Source organism: Rhincodon typus, chromosome 37 (assembly GCF_021869965.1).
Source record: "Rhincodon typus isolate 14 chromosome 37, sRhiTyp1.1, whole genome shotgun sequence".
Taxonomy (NCBI): Eukaryota; Metazoa; Chordata; class Chondrichthyes; order Orectolobiformes; family Rhincodontidae; genus Rhincodon; species Rhincodon typus.
The window spans coordinates 14,265,755-14,283,107 of record NC_063368.1 but is presented as its reverse complement, the minus strand read 5'-3'; the positions used below and the strand labels follow the sequence as shown (position 1 = coordinate 14,283,107).

At 40.4% G+C, this 17,353-nt stretch overlaps 1 protein-coding gene across 1 annotated transcript in view; it reads left to right on the top strand.

The window, feature by feature from the left end:
- LOC109919996 (serine/arginine-rich splicing factor 3-like) overlaps window positions 1–16,954 on the top strand; it is a 22,273-nt gene extending 5,319 nt beyond the window's left edge. The window contains exons 2-5 of the mRNA XM_020520022.2: window positions 1,037–1,252; window positions 3,176–3,319; window positions 10,837–10,929; window positions 13,258–16,954. Coding sequence (XP_020375611.1) covers window positions 1,044–1,252; window positions 3,176–3,319; window positions 10,837–10,929; window positions 13,258–13,285 — 474 coding nt within the window. The 5' untranslated portion in view covers window positions 1,037–1,043 and the 3' untranslated portion in view covers window positions 13,286–16,954. The remainder of the gene's footprint in view (window positions 1–1,036; window positions 1,253–3,175; window positions 3,320–10,836; window positions 10,930–13,257) is intronic.
- The last annotated feature ends 399 nt before the right edge of the window (window positions 16,955–17,353 follow it).

The window sequence follows — 17,353 nt, the reverse complement described above, 5'->3', positions numbered from 1 at the left end:
CATTACCATTACCAGTGATGCCTCTTTCAAGGAACTGTGTATCTACTCCCCACGGCCCTTCCATTAACTGTGTAAGTCTTGCCCTGGTTTGTCTTACCAAAATGCAACACCTTGCATTTATCCAAGTTAAAGTCTATCTGCTATTCCTTGGCCCATTGGCCCAGCTGTTGGGTCTCTTAGTCTGAAATAACTTCTACTGTTCATTATACCACCAAATTTGGTGTAATCCGCAAACCTACCAACCATGCCTCCTATATTCACATCCAAATTGTTTACATAAGTGACAAACAGTGGACCCACCACCGATCCTTGTGGCACACTGCTGGTCGCAGGCCTCCAGTACGTATAACAACGCTCTACCACTACCCTCTGTCTCCTACTGTCATGCCAATTTTGTATCCAGTTGCCTGGATCCCCTGTAATTTAATCTTACTAACCAGTCTACCATGTGGAACCTTGCTAAAGTCCATGTTGACAGCATCGACTGCCCTGCCTTCATCTATTTTCCTGGTCACCTCTTCAAAAAACTCAATCAAGTTTGTGAGACACTATCTCGCATGCACAAAATCATACTGTCTATCCCTAATCAGTCCTTGCTTTTCCAAATACATGTAAATTCTGTCTCAGAATACCCTCCAACAACTTAGTCACCACTGACATCAGACTCACCGATTTATTGTTCCCTGGCTTTTCCTTGCAGCCTTTCTTGAATGATGGCACAACATTGTGGCCAATAAATGCTGGCATAGCTAGTGATGCTCTCATTCCATGAATTAATTTTAAAATAAGGCATAAAAGTGGGCTGATTCCTTTAAGCTTGAATTACTTCAGTCTTTAAAGGAAATATTGAAAACCTTCGGAGAATATTTGAATGTATTGACTGGTTTCTTTTTAACTGATTTGTTGCAATGTGCTAAAATGTATCAGTGCTATGGCATTTGAACTGTGCAAGTCCTTATCAGTGTAATGTTAGGGATGTGTCTCCTGATGTTGGATTTATTTTGTTCTTTGCTTCATAAAACAAAACTTTTAATAGCTGAGCAATGATGCGTCGTGATTCGTGTCCGCTGGACTGCAAAGTCTACGTGGGTGACCTCGGAACTAATGGAAACAAGACCGAGCTGGAGCGGTCCTTCAGTTATTATGGACCTCTGCGCAATGTGTGGGTTGCACGAAACCCACCAGGCTTTGCATTTGTCGAATTTGAAGACCCCCGTGATGCAGCTGATGCTGTACGAGAATTGGATGGCAGGTATTGCGGATATTTGCACGTGAAGGGGAAGGGACTTTGAGACCAGCGCTTTAATGTGTACTTCCAAAAATTTAAATACCTAATTCTTGTTGCTGTACCATAGAGTCATAGACTCCTACTTGCACAGAAACAGACCCCTTAGTCTAGTCAGTCCATGCTGATCATAATCCCACATTAAACTAGTTCCACCTACCCGCAAGTGCTCATATCCCTCCAAATGTTTATTATTCATGAACTTATCCAAATGTCTTTTAAACGTTGTAACTGTACCTGCATCCGTTACTACTTCTGGAAGTTCATTCCACACACAAACCACTTTGTTTAAAAAAAAATGCTCCTCATGTCTTTTTTAAATCTTTCTCCTCACATCTTAAAAATATGCCCCTTTGTCTTGAAATCCCCCACTCTAGAGAAAAGACATTTCACCTTATCTATACCCCTCATGATTTTATAAACCTCTATAAGGTCACCACTTAACCTCTTATGCTCCAATGAGAAAAGTCCCAGCCTATCCAGTCTCTCCTTACAACTGAAACCCTCCATCCCCAGCAACATCCTCATATCTCATAATAATATCCTTCCTGCACCAGGGCAATTAGAACTGGACACAGTACTCCAGAAGAGGCCTCACCAACGTCCTCTACAATCTCAACATGACTTCCCAACTCCTACACTCAAGGTCTGAGCAATGAAGTCCGGCATGCGTAAACGTCTTCGTAACCACACTGTTTGCCTGTGACTCACATTTCAAAGAATTATGTGCCTGAACACGTAGGTGTCTTTGTTCTACAACACCATCCGAGGCCCTACTTTTAATTATATAAGTCCTACCCTTGCTTATTTTACCAAAATACAATACCTTGCATTAATCCAAATTAAACTCCATCTGGCACTTTTCATCATTTTCACTGTCCACCATACCACTCCATATTATCAAACTTTCGACAAGATTTAGTTAGGAGGCAGGAATGACCTGCAAAAGAATAATAGGAGGGCTAAGGTCAGAAAAATCCTGAGTCTTCGGAGGAAATTGCCCATAAGTGTGTGTGTGCTTTTCAAACCTCCGTTGAAATGTACATCGTGCTTTGAAATTGCTGGTGGCAGGCAGAATGGGAGAAGAGTATGTGCTTCTGGAATATGGTAGAAATCCTCTGGGCTGTGAACAAAGGCTGTTTGACGTGTATCTCCCTTAATCCTTCAGGTTCAAAGACAGTTTTAGTTTTCCTGTTCATGCTTAGTGTGATTGAGACTGATGAGGTCTTGAGCTGTTGATTATTGTCTCTGTCAGTCACTTTTGATCAGCAATTGGCAGAAACTGTGTCAAATATATTTTTTTCTCTGAGCTCAGAATCTGTGTTCTCCTGTCTCTTTTTAGAGAAGTGATTCTTTCCAGTCATTGGTCCACTAGTGCTGTGTGCCCTCCAGTACCTCACCTAAGTGGCTTTCTATATGCATGAACCTTATTAGAGAGGTTTACGTTAGCCCCAGTTCCTGTCCGTATCCAACATCTGCATTCATCTGTTCTGCAGTCGATTTTGCTAGTGGCATTCTAAGAGTAATAAATTCTCTCTGTAGTCCATAAGCTATGAAACTAATTGTGTTGTCCAGTTGTTGTTCTGACTGAGGTGAGCTGACAAAAATATAGACTGAGATTCAAAGTAGGCAACTTCTACTTGGTGGTTTGGAGCTACACAAGACAGTGCCTTCACCTGGTATGTCCCACCATTATGAAATGTTTAAGTTGTTAACAGTAGAATTTAGAACTGATTTCCTGTGGTCAAAGAGCAGTTATATTGTTGTAATTTTAACCTTTGAGGAATTATGAGTGATCTGTCATGTTGAAATTCAACTGCACTGGAGAAAATAGAACCTTTTTCCATTTTTGTGACTCCTTTATGGCCAATTGTGATCTCTCAATTGCAGAACATTGTGTGGAGTTCGTGTACGAGTGGAGCTGTCCTCCGGTGAAAGGAGGAAGCGCTATCGTGGGCCACCACCACCCTGGACCAGACGACCCCGTTATGATGAATATCGCCATCGCAGCCCACAACGCAGACGCTACTCAAGGTGAGATTGGATCCATTGACAGTAAGAAAAAATTATGATTTCCTTTTACCCCACGTACTGTCCCTTCTTGTGAATACGTACGCAAGCTGGAACAGGTTTGGGGATGGACAGGACCTCATTTGAGGTGTGGAAGCAGCACAAGGTTGAAGTTGGGCCCGTCATGTCCGCTGAAATGATGAAATTGTTGTTTTGTAAACTTTTTCTTGTCACGGTGACTGTGGTAGAACCACATAACTGCAGTGCTGAAAAATTGAAGAGATTCCTCTACAATAATATCTTAAGATCTGAAATTTTTACATTATACCCTGATCACTATATAGACACACATGTATTAACGATAGTATCTTTGAGGTCCTGTATTTTCTTATATTGGATTAAGAGTGGTCGGTGACTTCATTGTAATCCTCAGTTTATGAATTTCATTTAACTAAATGTGTTTTTGATTTGAAGACCTTGAAAGCCACTCTGCTTTATAAACACAGTTATCCCCTTTCTCTATTGCTCGCAGTGATATGTTTTTTGCTTTAATGCCCAACAATCCTTTTTACAGCTGTTTCATCAGCTGCCTGAATCTATCTCAAATTTGACTTTCCACCCATTAGTCACTCTCTGCAATTAAGCCTATTGAGTAGCTAGTTGAATACTGCAGAAAGAATCCAAAGTAGCCAACTTGAAAAGATAATTAATTGAACAACATGGAATAATCTGTTTGAAGTGTCAGTGAATTTCATTATCATTTGACAAGTTCACAATTGCTTTGTGTGCGTAGCAGAGAGCTGTATTTTAATTCCAGTTTTTGGGTCCCTGTGATTGGCCTTAGAAACCTTGAAGGGATCCTAGATGAAATTCTGTCACTACTATGACAAGCAATTCGGACTGGGCATTCTGACCGAAAGAGGGATGTGTTATATACTATAGGAGGTCTCATCTGTGGATTTAGTCTTAGAAGAGGGTGTTGCCCATTTAAGTCGGAATTGAGGTATTTTATCTCTCGTGATTGTGAATGTTTGGAAATACCTATCCCAGACAACTGTAGAGTTTGAACCATTGAATATATTCAGGGCTGAGGTAGATGGGCTTTTTAATAGATTGAGGAATCAAGAGCTTTGCGGGAACAGACTGGAAAGTGGAGTTGAGTCCATTATCAGATCAGCCAGATCTTACTGAATGGTACAGCAGGCTTGAGAGGCCAAATGGTCTATTCCTGCACATATTTCTTATGTTCTTATCAACTGCTGGGCTGAATTTTCAATTTCGAACACTCTTCATGAGTAATACTGTCAGAACAATTTCAAGGCAACAAGTTTTCAGAATCATAAATCACAGTGGAAATCAGTTACTTAGTTGCTATCAAAGCCTTGAGATGATATTGTTGGCTGGAAGTTGTCCTGTTGTGCTTTCTAATGTATAGTGGTAATCTCCTCTTGTGCCAGCATTTACTGTTACTGCACTTTATGTTATTGACATAATGATGTGTGCACAAGGGGATGAGTCATTGATGCTCCCACTTCTGGTCCAGAACAAATTGTGTGGTTATCAGGTGATACTGCTCCTGGCATAGAAAATACCTTGAGCAATTGCTACTTTTTCAAGATGTTATCAAATTGGAATTCAGTTTCATTTCTAGTAATTATTGAGGCTTGTGCCCATGAGATTAAAGGGAAAGAGGAGGATCAGTAAGGGTTCCCCTCCATCCTTGATCAGTATTTCGTCATTCCCCACTGGAAAGTACGTGTTGACATCAAGGTCAAGCTAAGTTGCCACGTACTCCATTGTGAAACCTTCTAAAAACTCAATGATCTCCATTCGTATCTGAAAATGTACCAGAGGACTGCTGCAGGCCATTAACACAATCAAGAATAAAAATGCCTTTTATGGGGAAAAAAATGACCAAAGATGCACTAGGCCTTGTTCAGTGCTAAGGATTGGTTTAGTCTTACCCGAAGATGTCAACTTTATTCTGTGCAAGACAATTGCTAATTGTGGATTTAAAGCAGCACTGGGAAAGACCTGAGTAAATTATCCACCTTGCTACATATGCCCCAGGCAAAACAGAGAAACATAACTTTTATTTAAGATAGTTACGTCTCCAATTGAAACGTGCCTTTTTCAGGTTCTGCTTAACTTCAATTTCAGTCTATGCTTTTTTGCTCATTTTTCTCATGGGTGTTATTCAGTAGCACCTGATAATCTTGTGCAGTAGGCCATAGTGAGGTTGTGGAATTGTGGTCTCTCCTTGCTCCAATCTAGAAAGAATTCCTGGGTGGGAATTACTTCTTGCACTCCTTTAGTGACAATGGGTTTCGTTAAGTCTGGAAGAGAGTCTATCCTGGGGATCTAGCTGCTTACTAATGTTAGGACAGCAATGAGATGTCTCTGAAATGCACTTTCGTACTTGGCTGCTAAACATAGAGCTTAAAGTGAGAAATGGGGATGTTTAAAAAGACACCTGACCCTAAAGCTACAAGCTTTAAAATACAAGATGGAGATGTACATCTTGTTTGCTACCTCTACCGAGTGATGCCATTTAAACTTTTAGATTTCTCTTGAACTTTTCTCCTTTGTCTATGATTGCAACAGGACAGCGAGTGAAAAGAAGGTCATGTAGCTGCATTCTGCAATATGAGCTACTAAGATGACAATTGTACTATCTCTAGTATATCAAAGTATAGTTTGTCTTTTCATGTAAGGATATTGTTCTAGAGTTTTAGAGATGAGATTTTACTGTTAGTGTTCCAGGCTGAAATGTTATGTTCATGTGTAGCTGTTGCATCCTCTATGCAAGCTATCAGCTGAGTTAAGATTTGTGTACTTTTATTGGCTAGAAGGTTCTTTGTTATCTAAAGCAGAAAGTTATGCAGGTTTATCTATAATTGTGCAATTTATTACACTTATCTTCATACATTAAATATTTCAGGGTTTTCCATATGTTCCATTCACAAATTCTATGTGAATTTTGGATTCTTTAAAACAATGTTGCTTTTTTTAATCAGGAGCCACAATTCCACATATTGTGTTTCTCAGAGGCCATTTTCAAAATGCTGACTGTAGGTATGCAGGCCAGTGCTTCCTTGCTCAACGCTCTCCTGTATATTTGACCATGACATCCATCATGGTTGCAATAAATCATGCTACCATTAGTGAAGGTTGCTGGATAATCAAGGGCAACAAACTCCTCTCTTGAGATACTGTTGGTTCTGATATAATGCATAGTTCTGTTCTCGTGCAATTTTCTTATACCGTGACATCGCACAACAGCCTTGCCATTTAAACTAATGGGGCTGGAATCACGTTATAGCCAATACAGGTAAGGAAAGTTCGTGTTCTACAAATAGCGATCTAAATTCTTCAATCGCATTAAAGCCAATTCACGGTGAAGAAGCATGCGTTATAGCAGAACTGACTGCACAAAGATCAGTGGAGGGTTTGGTTTCCCCGGCTGAGACCAATTGTTGTCATAAGTCAAGGATCAAACTTCATACGTTCTGGCTTGGTCAGGTGTTAAGACAGAACCTGTTATCTTTCAAAGTTTGCATTTCTCCTTGAGTTGAGAGCAGGCCTCGTGATTTCCAACGGTTCAGATGTGGCCTTTGAGAACTGCAAAGTGTTAGCGCTAACATTTATTGCAATTGTTTATCAGTGCTGAGTCAAACCAATTTCTGGAAAATGGCATCTTGTTTCTAAACCTGCTTTGTGGTGATCTGGTAATAAATTATATGATGATTGATTTGCCAAATTGTTCATGGTCCCTCTTGGACCCCATTATACTTCGAATAATGCAGAGGAATGCCGTGTCCTGTAAATGCAGGAAATACCTAAAGTTGGGGGTTGGGGCAAGTTTTAAACATTATTGGGACAATCAAAATAGACAACTGTTTTGACTCAACGCTTAATACTGTGACAAAACCTGACAATTAGAATTCTCTTCTGGTTTTAAATCAGTGTTGAATCATTGCGTCTAATACTGATGATTGTATTTAAAAGTTGAATGAAGTTCCATCTTAATTGGTTAGATAGTAACTGGTGTTTCTGTGCATTTTTTTTCTTTTGATGAAATGTGCAGTTGAAACCCACGCACTCACCCCCTACCCCCCTTTCAGAGAGCGTCCACTTCTCCAAGTCTGCATTAGCCAATCAACTGATTGTGTCTACATCTGGGGGATCAGCGCGTCCCAATATAAACAACGGCTCACACTTCAAATGTCCAGCATTCACGTGTGTCTGTGAGTGTGTGCAACCGAATGACCAACCGCTCGACCAGCAAGTTTGGGTCCTTTTCTGCGTACCCCAGCACGCTGTTTAAAACAACCATCCCTTCTCTACTGTTTCTGCTGGCAGCCATAACGACCAAACAGCCAACGGGGGAAAATAAAATAACCATCTGAAATCCTCTCGATTCATCTGTGGGGTGTGGTTGTCCGTCAGCCTTTGCAAACCCAAGGCCCGCATCGGCAGTAATCTGGTATCAACGCACTCTAAAAGGGGCTGCTTCGATTGGTCTCCGTGCCAACGCACAGCAGATAAATTAATGCCTTTTTTATTTTTTTAATTCTACACTATACATCGTACATGAATCCAGCTTTTCAGGGCCCTTTTTAACCTCCCCACACTACCATCGCCAAATGCCACGCCCTGCAGACGGCTGTTGATTTACTATAATGTTGACTATTCTAGTAAGTTTTATCTGCTTTTTATGTTTTGAATCGAGAATTCGATCTGTATTCTTCCCATTACCACTGTTCCATTATTAGCAGTTTTCAAGCCCTTTCCCTTCTGGGACCATTCACACCTCTGTCCAAGTGTTCGTAGCCATGGACTCAAATTTCTGCATTTTCTGGAGTATGAAGTAATTTGTTCTGTGTTGAACTCTAACTGTTCCCTCAGAAAAAAAAGATAAAATTCTGGAGAATCACTCAATTCTTGTGTGGGCTGTGTATCCGTGCATTGAAAGCCTCCTCTTGGATGCTGATAGGTAGCCCGGCTGTCTGCTTCCGTTTTGTTTTTATTCAACTTTCATTTTTGCCAATTAGCTTGATTTGTGTTGTGGCGCCAGTTTAGAAGTGCCTAAATCACTGCTAAAGGCAGTCTAAGAGAGGAAGCCTGTGGCGCAGCGTAATAATATTGTGTTATCTCTTATGTTATTTGCTGCAATCTTCCCATTCCCTTTGAAATCAGGCAGCAGGCCTGTCGTAATTCTAAATTTGAACCTACAGCATGTCCAGCTGTGGAATAGTCTTCAGCTGGAAGTCTGTTCTATATTTCCATCCCCTTTTTCCAGCAAAGACAAGAGAATGATTATGGGCAATTTTAGTTATCCCAGTTTCCAGGTATCAAATGGAGAACCACTGTTAGTTTTTACCCAATAGCTTTTGTTAACCTCTCCCTTTTGATGAAGGTACCTGATCTTCATACAGCATTAGCCTGAAGTGAGGAGCCGCTCATTTGAGCAGTTGTACATGTGTCTTGTCATTTTTTGGTGCGGGTTGTTGCATCCTTTCAGAAAATCCTTTGGAAATTGTAACTGGGCCAGGCTTAACACTCTTCTAACTGAACATAGAGTGTAAATGCCGTTTGAGTTTCCATTTGAACCCGTAGTCAGAGCCTGTAGCAAAAATTGACTTCCATTGCTTGCATTCTGCACCTTTCTGATCTGCATGGTTAGATCCCACTTTCCATAAAACTATCCCAGTATCATGTGAAATCTCGAGATAGGTTTGGAAGTTACTTACCTGCAGTAACTGTAGCCAATACATGCACCTCCAACAAGCAAACAGCAGTTGCTTTTTAAAGGATCCTTTTAGTAATAGGGCAATCTGTTGTAAACCAAATTGATCAGTTGGCCCTACTTCACAATCCAGACCTTGCAGATTGCGGTTGGCTTAATTTTAAAATGAGTCCTTCGCTAGGAGGGCAATGTGGTCCAAGTCATGAATGTCTCTGACTTCTGTCAACACATTATTATTGAGCTTGCAGACACATTGGCAGCATGGTGGCTACCAGGCTGTCTTAATCCAAACACATTGATTTATTTAAAGTTGCTTGATGTTTTATCATAATAAAGATGACCTAAGATCTCGGTATTGATTAAACATTTGGGGCTGAATCTGCATTTGTAAATGCCCAACTCTATATATAATCTAGCATTGGTCCTTGTGGAAAGGGATCTCTGCTGCCAAGCCATATCAGTTGAGTGTGTGTGGTGCAAACACTGCTTCGAGATGCCCATAGTCGTGGTAAAAGAAATTACCAGTCGACCACTCTGATCCTGATAACTTTTTTTAAAGAAACTAGTGAGGGGCTGGTGAAAGAGTCCTGAAGCTTTCACAGAATCAGATTTAACATTTCTTGGGCACAGACATGAAAAATTGCTCATTAAATTAGGTGGACCTGTAATTGCATTAATGCCAGTATATCATCCAGTCTGTTTTGTGCTGAAATAGGGCAGAAAGTTAAAACATGACTGATGATTGCTAAAGTAGTCTGTTTAGCTCATTTTCACCATAAATTCCCAAATAGGTCATGCCAAACTTGGCTTTTCAAAAGCCTGAAGATTGAGAAAAAGGAAGGGTTCCAGAAACTGTCCCACTGAGTTCCTGGCAATGAATAAATCAGAGTAGATAGGCATGTTGAGGATTTTATAAGGAGAAATGCTGTGTAAGATGCTTTAAATTATACCAGGAAGGTTCAAGGATAATTGATCATTTTGTTAGCATTAAAAAAGCAACAAGGTGAGGCACAGGTTGTGAAGCTTCCTCTGCTGGTCCTTACCTACCTGACTCTGGGAGTGAGAGACCCAAGGTCCACAGTCCTGAGGAAGGAGGACAGCAGTAGTGAGTAAGTAAATTGAGGTGTACTTTTTTTTGGGGTGGGTATTGGTTTCTCAAGTGGTTACTGTCTTCAAGGTATCCATTGATTGTGCTGGGCACCAGACTTCATTATAGGGATAACAATGGGGAGGGCAATTAGGATTAACTTGCCTCATCCAGGAGAACAGTAGCCCCAAATTTTTTTTGTGCCAAAAACATATCACTAAATGGTGGTAGTGCTCTTAGCTGGAATAAGACTGCATTTTTAAAAAAATTTAGTCTGTCCATTTTGAAAATGGCTGCCGAAACATGTTTAGCTAAATGCGTAATTTTGATTGGATCTAAAATAATATAACCAAGTGAATTTGGCTGTTTTCACCAAATATTTTTAACACTGTGATTTTAAAGGATATATTGAGTTCTTGCACTTGCATGTATCCAACCAAGCGTATTCATTTTTTTAAAAATTGTCGATTCTGTAGGCATTTGCCGACTTATTCATAAAATACACCGACAGCATTTAGACATAGTAAAATGGGGTGCGGAGACAATCTGATTTGGGTTATTCCGTAAGCAGTCGTATTTTTTATTCAAGGGTTTTTTCCTTCTACATTTTGAGGTCCCTCCATGTTATTGTGCTCAAGTAATGGGAGTTCTGGCACTTGGCAAAGGTTGGTCTTGTCTAATCTTGTACCGTATGCTCCACAATAGGTCTCGATCCAGAGAGAATCGACGTCGCGAGCGATCTATTTCACGGGACAGAGTACGCCGAGAGCCATCAAGATCTTTCTCCAGATCTCTCAGGTTAGTAATACCGCTGAATGTCTTGATTCAGATTCTTCCATTGGGATGCTTGGTGGAGAAGTACACTGATACAATATAGAACCATACAGATTTCAAGGATTCTTTGATTTGATTCCTGGATCATGTTGTGTTGGACAGGATAAAAGGAGAAGAAAAGAATTTTAGTTTTTGGGCTTTTCTTTATCACTATTCAGTAGCCTGTAGTGGAATATGGGAGTTGGTTGATTACTTGGCTGGATGGCTGGTTTTCAATTTAAGAGAAGCCAACAGCATGGGTTCAAGGGCTCTCCTTCTCAAATTCTCAAGTTGCCTGAGGCGTGGTGACCCCTAGGTTAAACCACTACCAGTCATCTCTTGCTAATGAGAGAGTACCCCTATGGTCTGGTACTTTACCTGTACTGGAATAGCTTGCATGTTGGAGTACCAAGTGTGACTCTTCCACTTACTTGAAAAATTGACAATTGGGCTGCGATACGTAGGGCTTCCAGAAAATGTGGGCGTGGACCACCCCCATCATTCAGATCTTTCAGGACAGGAGATGCAAAGGCCAACAAAGAACTACAGTCAGTTCTACAGAAGTTGAAGGATATTTGAATGATCCAAAGCCTTGCAATAAAATGTTCCACGTGCTTTATTTCATGTGCTTTTGATATTTTTTAAAATTAATTTTCCTCTCCTACCATTTCCATCAACAGTACGGTGGTGATGGCGACAGTGAAAGGTTAGGTAACATATTCTAAAGCCTCCACTTGGTCTCAAATGTTGAGTGTTCAGGGATGACCTTCTAACTCTCCTCCACTATGGTTTCTATCCTGCACATTAACTTGTAACAAATGGGGAAAATTACTGTGTACAGTGCCCAGGCATACAGGTTTTAACAGCCTGTTGGGTCCATACAAGAATATTGGTGTGAATATCTCCCAGAGGCGTTTGTCAACTTTGATGATCACAAATGATATTTCAGTCTTTAAAGAATTTGCAGCTATGTGAATTATAATCCCATGCGACCCAGAAACACTTTTATTTTTACTTGGCATGTGTGACGAGTGACTAGCTATGTATTTCTCAACACTCGCTGTAAATGGCTAAACAGAGGACTAAATTATGATGGATTCTGCGGTGGTTTGTGCAGGGTTTGATCTAGTGGAAGACTAAGTGCAATCTTGAGATTGCTCTTGACCACTTGTATGCCTTAATTGTTGAGCAATTTGCTGCTGATGTTGCAATGAGTAGCATGCCGAGGGGCTGTCACAACAAGCAGATAAATGCATGGCAATGAAAAATACTAATGGGGTCTTTAATTAAAAACAATTGATGAATGGTGGGGAAGACAAGGGAAATTAAGAGCTTTGCTCTGCAGCACAGTGTGAAAATTATAAGGGTATATTTACAAAGTACTGTTTCTGCCAGCCAGTCTCACACGGTAACAACCCCAAGCACCTTCCAGTTGTAGAGGTGGAATGTCGCAGAAGCAGGACGATACCACTGTACATTTTAATCATGGATTACAGGCATTGTTATCTGAAAATCAGTATCTGTTTACCTAGTAGATCCTGAGAATCTGCCTGTGCTGTTGTGTTGGTTAGGACACGAGAAGGCATACAGTCTATCATTTTAATAGTCTTTCTGAGCTTTTGACTACCCTGACTTTGCTCTCATGTTGATTGTATTGCCTTCATCTGCCTAGCTCCTGAGTCCTGAAATTCCTCTGTAAGCACCTCTGCTGCAACTTCTTTGTTAAGACACTTCTCAAACCTACTTTGTTTAGCCAAGCTTTTGGTTAACTAATAATAAAATTAATCACAATATTGGCATGGTGTCACATTTAGATTTGTGCTCCTGTGAAGCAATTTGGAAATTTTACCTTGTTAACATTGTGCTATAAATGTGAGTTGTACCCCTGAGTTCCACCCCTGAGTTCCTTACAGCACTGAATTAAAAATTGAGCTCGGATGGCATCATGACCTTGACAGATGCAGAGATGTCTGCACAGTTGCTTCCAATTAATAATTATACCTAACATGCCAAACTATTAGTAACTTGCAATCCTGTCAGTGTGTCAGTCAGTATCTAAAAGTCAACAGGTTGGCTTGCAATATGTGTAGTCTTCTAACATAACAGAGCCTTGTAAACATTCACCTGCAAATTAAGTTGGGGACCTTTGAGTGCCAGTAACAACTTAGATTGTGATACTTGGAATTCCAGTAATACTTTTAAAGTTTGAAAAACACTGCCCTTGAGTCAAGGTGTGAAGCAAACTCTTGAACTTCATTTTGTCTGTGTTTTTGCCTCGTCACTGATTCTTCTTTGTTTCTTCTCTCCCTGCAGTCGCTCCCGGTCCATAGAGAGAAAGTAGCATCCGTGGTGGAAGCAGCCTCCTCTCCACTCCACCCTCTTGGCAGTGAAGAGTACCTGTTCTTCTCCTTCTGAAATTCTGCGATTGGTGAAGGTTGAAAAGCAGCTGGGAGAGGGAGAAGTTTCTTTGTGGGAGAGAGGGGCTGAAATTTGTTTTATTGAAGGATGAGCATTATTTAGTAGCTCTCAATTTTTGGGACTTTTTTAAAACACAAAGACAAAAAAAAAACTTATGACTCAAAAGCTATGAAAAATACTACTGCTCACCAGAGAGGGGTGTCAGACCAGTGTTCGAACAGTAACAAAGCCTATATTCATTCTCAGTAACTTGTTTCATTTACATATCCAATAATCTCAGTAGCTTTTCACAGAATCCTTTCAGTGTTTTTACTGCTTATTACAGTGCAATGAAAGGCTATTGTAATGGACGTAGGGTTTTTTTCCAGCAAGGTATAGTACCCTTTTAATGTGGCACAAGTAATGCATTTGAACTACTTTTTCTTGAGGTCTAAGTTTGGAAGCGGGGAGGCACCTTTCAGTTGAGAGTGGCACTCAGGGAAGACAATGTTGTGTTTGGGATGATGAAGCAAATGGTAGGACTGAGACTGGAAAATAAGATTACAGAAAGCTGGCCAGTAACTGTTGCTTGACCTTTGTGCAAAAAGACGAACGATTCTTAGAATTCTTGGTAATGATGAAGGGATCTTTACTGATCGTGAAAGTGGCCAGTGTTTGTCACCTAATAGGACTCCCGTGCTGCTTTACCGGTTGTGATTCTCAGGATGTATTGTTCACTTCTCGTCCCTGTTAGTCTCACTGCTTCTGACAATAGCTCTTGAGATCTGTGCCACTCTATGTTCTGAGAGTTTCTACAAGCATAGAAATTTCCGATTTTTTTTCAGTACACATTGGCGGCAGCAGAAGAACTTGGTAATTCTAAATTAAGCAACTACAGCGACATTGGTGACAGCCCAGAGAGGACTCCCAGGACCCTCCTGCCTGATGGCAGGCACTATTGTCCGTCTGCTTCAGCTTCTCTTAATTTCTGTTCCCTTGGCATTCCAGCTAAAGGATTTTGAAAGATAATTCATGATCTTAAGGTGTGGATTTGATTGTGTGATGCGCTCTTCATCTTGAAGAGTCCAAAGTGCATTGTGGAACAGGTACTTCACTTTGACTGCCACATTTTGTCAAAAAGCTGAGACACATGTTGCCAACAAGCCAGCATTAATTTTTCTTTTGGCTTCCAAACCTACAGCAGTTCTGCTGAAAACCTTTCACCTTCTCTTAACTACTGCTGATATTGTAGTGCATCAGTCACCACTCTACAATTTATTTCAGGAGCAATTTTTGTGAACATTTGACTGCAAGCATTCAAACGGAGTTTGATTTGTGTTCCTGTTGCATCTTGGTGCTGGCTGCTTGATGTTCTCTTTTTGTTTGGATGTAAGAAATTATGAAAGCACAAACAGGAAATCAATCTACTCAGCAGAAATCACATAATAACCATTGGCTTTGATCAGATTGGGGTACTGTATTGTTTTAGTAGGATGTCTCTCAGCTCATTCTTTCCTGGGTCAGTTCCCTGAATCGAAGTTTAGAATGCAGGCTAATATTTTCTCACTGTCTAGTTCCTCATGCCTGCTGTCTAATGAAAACTTGTGTTATTGGGTATACAGCAACCATCCAAAGTTCTTCTGTTTAAAATTAGAGTTCTAAATATTTAAATTGCTAAGAATGAAGTAACTATAGAATTTAATACCTGTTACAAACATTCAGGAGCATGCCCACATGAAAGGAAGTGGAATGGGGCAGTAGGAGTGAAAGCACATGGACTTAGTCTTGCTGCAGCAACTCACTTGTTCGTCGTTGTTATTTTGCCTTGGATTTTGTTTTAAATAACCATTTAATTCTCCACAAGAATAAAAATTTCTGAGTCCCTGTTTGCTCCATCAGATGTAGGAGAACACTTGCTGCTTCATGTGAAATACTCATGGACCAAATCAACCAATATAGGAAGAGAAGAAAATGTTCCTCCCTCTGCCACTTCTCCCCTCTCCAATACCTGTTCATTTATGTTGTGTATTCCCATTGCAGTTGGTGGAAAGGCATTGGGTATGGGAATGGCAGCTATGCCAGTATTTCATGCATCATTCAAGCCCTCCAGTAACATTGCCGGGCTACAATAAACTGCTCTAACAAGGTGTGGAGCTGGATCATACTCCAGCATCAGCAGTTCCTCTCGGCTTAATTCAAGTTGACAAGATTGCAGAATAACAGCAAGTACTGGATGAGTTATTGTGCTCCTCATTGTTAGAAGTAACATGTACCTGGATATTAGGGCAGTGAACTCTGACTACTGCTTCCTAAATAAGAGCAGCTGCTGAAGGGTAAATTAGTAGAGGGGTTCCTATGCAAACTTGACTAAGCTTGACAACAGTTAATGGTCTAACCTTCACTTTAATCAAGCTCTTTTACCCAGTCATCTGACTAGGTCATTCCAATTATTCTGTTAAGACTTTTAATTCTGTTTTCTGAACATCCTCTACCCCCAACTCTGAAAGCATTCATAAACATGATTTTCATTTCTTGATGTCACGTGGATCTGTTGTTTTTGAGATCAATATTTTGGTATTTCACTGTTAGAAGTGAGGTCAGTAGCCTGTTTTTAAGTGAATGTTCTGAAGATGTACACAAAGCCTGTCACTTTGTTTGGGAGCCTGTATAAATTGTTTTATCTCAAACATACACTGGCATTCACTAGCCCATAATGTGTAGTTTATTAGTGGAAAAGTCACCAAAACCCATTTCTCATTTGGTTAGTTTTGGAATGCCACCCTAGAGAGGGGCAGCCCTAGAAAATGTTTAAATAATGGAGTGTAAAATAATTGTCTCTAAACCATCAATGTTATTTTTCATTGAACTAGAGGTGGCATGTTTGGAAAAATAGAGTTTCTGCATTTGCGCAGGAAGAGACTGTTGCAGTGCGCCTACTACTGTGGACTGATTTTAGATTAAAAACGTAATTAATTGGGAGCAGTTATGTCCACAGGTTTGCTCCATTTTGTTTCCAAATTTGCTTATTAAGCACTGTTTACCTCATCATTGTTTATCAGAGTAATGGATTTTTAGAACAAAAACTGTCTGCATGGTACTTGGGCATTTAGCTATTTTACAGTATACTTGCTGCGACAACCTCAGTAAAGACAAGTTCCTGGAACTGTTATGTATTTACAAACCCTATACCCTGCGACAATTTAACCTCACTCTGTGAAAAGCTGTATGAGAGTCAAAATGTCCAGGTGCACATTTGCAAGTGTTTCTTTCCTTGCTGTTGGACAAGCTGTTCAGTTAATTAAATTTTTGATTTTTTTTTAAGAACCCAGAGCCAGGTTAAGTTGTTGTGTAAGTATTGGAACACAGTACTTAATAGCCCTTGGTGTGACATGAGCTAAGAAAATGGTTTTTGATTGTCTACCTGAGATTATTTTGTGGCACCAGCAAAGCATAGCAGAGTCCTTCTGATGTCACTGGACATCTGCAACCAAACTGTTGACACACTTTTTTTTAACAGGACTATTGATGTGAGCTGGATTGACGTTTTGATATCTGTTTTCTTTTGTTCTGTGTTTGTCAGATTTCAGCATAAAGGTTATTACAACCCACCTGTCATCTTTAGTGCGTTGTTTGCAGTCATTTATGAGCTACTCCTGTTAAAATGTTTTTACTACAAAATTGCTTTCAAACGTACGTACGTATGCGCACGCGCACATACACACGCGCACACACACAGCAGCAGCAGCCTGATTCTGCACACTCTCCAGTCCTCAGATTTTCAGCTGTGAAGGCTGTATGCACAGAAGATTTCACAAATCGATGGTAGCTTCAAGTGTTTGTTGCAGGGACTCGATAGGGTGGATGTGGAGGTTGTTTTCTCCTTGTGGGAGAGTCTAGGACCAAATGACATAATCTCACAGTAAGGGTTAGCCATTCATGACAGAGCTGAGGAAGAATTTCTTCTTTGACGGTAGTGAAACTGGAATTCTTTACTGCAGAGGACTGCAAAAGC